Source organism: Micropterus dolomieu, unplaced genomic scaffold (genome assembly GCF_021292245.1).
Source record: "Micropterus dolomieu isolate WLL.071019.BEF.003 ecotype Adirondacks unplaced genomic scaffold, ASM2129224v1 scaffold_339, whole genome shotgun sequence".
NCBI classification, from domain to species: Eukaryota; Metazoa; Chordata; class Actinopteri; order Centrarchiformes; family Centrarchidae; genus Micropterus; species Micropterus dolomieu.
In genome coordinates this window covers 4,625-7,924 of record NW_025744326.1, presented here as the reverse complement: position 1 = coordinate 7,924, position 3,300 = coordinate 4,625, and the positions used below count along the sequence as shown (strand labels likewise).

The 3,300-nt window shown below is 50.7% G+C and overlaps 1 protein-coding gene across 2 annotated transcripts in view; it reads left to right on the top strand.

Moving 5' to 3' along the window:
- Window positions 1-3,300, top strand: part of wu:fi75a02 — a 9,634-nt gene that overhangs the window by 4,797 nt on the left and 1,537 nt on the right. For both annotated transcript variants that reach the window (XM_046043458.1, XM_046043457.1), the window contains exons 3-8: window positions 885-1,332; window positions 1,532-1,849; window positions 2,059-2,082; window positions 2,172-2,349; window positions 2,807-2,895; window positions 2,979-3,050. In XM_046043458.1, coding sequence (XP_045899414.1) covers window positions 885-1,332; window positions 1,532-1,849; window positions 2,059-2,082; window positions 2,172-2,349; window positions 2,807-2,895; window positions 2,979-3,050 — 1,129 coding nt within the window. The remainder of the gene's footprint in view (window positions 1-884; window positions 1,333-1,531; window positions 1,850-2,058; window positions 2,083-2,171; window positions 2,350-2,806; window positions 2,896-2,978; window positions 3,051-3,300) is intronic.

The following is a 3,300-nucleotide window of genomic DNA, read 5'->3' as shown; positions in this document are numbered from 1 at the left end:
CCCCCCCCCCCCCCCCCCGGATGGCGCGCGAGTTGGCCTGGGCCTGCCATGATTTATTGTCCACGGAACCCGTTAGGGGGCCCGTGGACAATACCATCAGAATCGGCAGCATCCCTCAAACACGTAGGGATAAGCTTTATTAATGTGCGATGTAGGGGGCGCCACCTATGGGCATATTTGGGTGAAGTTTGGTTCCTGTAGTAAGGGGACCATGCAGAACAATTCGGCACTGGTTTCACGTCAGTGTGACTTGTGGTTATAGAGGAATGATTTTCTTGGAAGAAATAGCGCCCCCTAGGGGCGGGTTGCACCAAATTTTGCACAGGCCCTCACATTAACGGCCCAAATTTGGTGCCGATCGGCCATTCCAAAGCGAAGATATGACATCATTTCCTGTTAGTAGCGTTTTTTGCAAACGTTTGCTAGCATATAATTGCGACATTTTTTGTGGGATCAAAATTTCCTCTACAAACTTTCATCAGCTTGGTCCAGAGATTATCCGTGCCAAGTTTGGTGGCGATCAGACTTCAGAGGAGTTAATTAAAATAGGTTTTTCAGTTTTCGCGATATAGCGGAAAAAAAAGTTTAGGCGGAAATGGGCGTGGCCTATTTTTTGCGTTTGCGAGTTACGTGCAGTGAACTGGACCTACCCTAGCAGTTTCCGTCTAGGCCGCAGTATGAGTTTTATACACGGAAGAATAAAAATAAATAAATAATAAACGAGAACGAAAACAATAGGGTTCCCAGCCGCTTCGCTGGTACCGGGAACCGCGATGCCTTGCTTTCGCGGGTTACGCCGGGTAGACGGATCTGATGGAGGGCGTGCTCGTCCAGACGTACGCTTGCTCACACTGAAATAAACTCTTTCTCTTTGTTGTCTTCAGGTGCGACTGCCTCCTCCTGCAGCCCCGCCCACCTCCCACATGTTCCCACCTCCTCTTCATCTTCAGACAGCGAGGACTCACCCACGCCTCCTCTCTCCTCTAGTTTGAGCCAATCAGAGCAGAGTTGGAGGAGCAGAGGGGAGGAGGAGGGGGAGTGGAGGGGGAGGAAAAGGAGGAGGAAGAACCACAGAGGAAGAGAGACACGTGTTCTTCCAGGACACACAGAAGAAGAAGATGAAGAAGAGGAGGATGCTGGGAGATTTGTGGGGCGGATGGCGGTCTCCTGCGGGGGAGGTGGAGGAACAGAGGAGGAGGCGCCACTCACTCTACGCAACTTTAACCACAGGAAACACAAAAGAAGAGAGGGGGGCGGAGCCAGCCAATTAGAGAAGGCCGTTAGTGTCATCAGGCAGAAGAACGGTTACAGAGCGCCGCTGCTGGCGCACAGGTGAGTTATAATCATACAGGTAGATCAGTACGTGAATCCGGGTACAGCTATCTGACTGGACTATAGGTGATGTCATTACAGGTGAGGAGGGAACAAATGTTATATAGCCTTCGGTTTAAGCCGGTGACGGCGCCCGAGCGTGACCCGTTTGCTCTGTAACACTGTATCACATCATACATTTCTGTGTTTCTCTTTCCAGCGTCTCTGCCTCCTCTTCCCAGCATGCATTGCACCTCCTAGAGCCAGCCCACAGTGGTCAGACCTGCGGCCAGTCAGAATTACTGAGAGTCTCTTCAGGCCAATGGTGTTTCTCTGACTTCATCCCGCCCCTCTCCTCCAATCACAGTGCTGTCCACCTATGGCTCTACCCCTCCTCCTTTAGCCCCGCCCCCATGCTGAGGCTATCAGCTGTTGCCATGGAGACGATGTGCGAGTCAGTTGTGGGCGGAGCTTGCGGTGGTCTTCTGCGGCCCCTGAAGGACTGGACGGCCCCGCCCAGTCTCAGCAGCGACCACTGGTTAGTCTCCTGGTTACACTAATGAGACATTAATATTCATCGTGAGTCGTTAATATTGATCAGTCCACAATAAGGTATTTACATGTTGATGTCCAGTTTGTCGCACGTAATCGTGAAACAATATATCTTTATTATTTCATTGATATTAACGATATTGTGTCGTATGATGATCCACAAACGTCTGTAATTAAAACGTTTTGTCTTTGCAGCTACGTGCGGACGTCTTCGTCCAGGTAATCTGAATAAATCACGTTCATAGTTTTAGTTTTATTACTAATAAAACTTTGAAGTTTTTAATAGTTCAAATTATTTCTGGTTGCAGCCCGACGTTTCCCGCCCGGCGACAGCAGAAGCAGCGGGCCAATCACAGCACCCGGAGCATCCTCTTACCCCAGCGATGGCCCCTCTCCCTCCCCCCGTGTCCAGCCAATGGGCTGTCTGCTCCGCTCCCCGCTGGCCAATCAGCAGCGGGTTCTGAGTTCCTCAGCACAAACGGAGAGGTGAGGCCTTTCTTCCTGTCTGTTCGGATAGGCTCCGCCCTCTGTCAAGCTGTCCTGTTTTTGGTTCTGCATCTGTACTGCTGCGACCTGTACTGCTGCGGGGCCCCTATCCAGTCCCTGGCCTTTTACGCATGGGTCGGCCCTCCCCATGTGGCGTCATTGGTAATTGCGAGCATGCCGACACAAACACAGCGGACTGCGGGGGCCTGGGTGGTTAGTTATGTGGCTCTGGGCAGGTGGTTCGGTCTGGGCCAGTGTTGCGTTAACTCTTCCCCTTCACCTCTAAGCAACAGCGATGGCGTTAGAGGGCGGAGCCTATACTCATAGAATCTGGAGTTACAACACGTAACTATCGTCAACTAACGTCTCAAACGTAGGAGACATTCTGTCCAGCAGCTCGCTCCCTGATGCTCGTTGCTACTATTATCTAATTCATTGTTCCTGCTTTTCTTCTCAGCGGGGCAAACGAGTCTCTCAGATACGAATCCGCCGCGCATCGCCACGGGAAACGCCGCTCACACCGATGGGACTGCCAAAGGTCAAAAGGTCAGGAAAGGGGGGACGGAGGAGATCAAACTAGTGAAAATGATCAAAGATGAAAAGAATCACACTTGTTTGTTTGTTTTCAGGTTAAAGAAGAAAGAGTTCAGTCTGGAGGAGATTTACACTAACAAGAACTACAAATCCCCCACCACCAACAGGTAAAAACTACAAATTCCCACCACCAACGGGTAAAAATTACAAATTCCCACCACCAACGGGTAAAAATTACAAATTCCCACCACCAACGGGTAAAAACTACAAATTCCCACCACCAACTGGTAAAAACTACAAATTCCCACCACCAACGGGTAAAAAACTACAAACCCCCCCACACCACCAACGGGTAAAAAACTACAAACCCCCCCCCACCACCAACGGGTAAAAAACTACAAACCCCCCCCCACCACC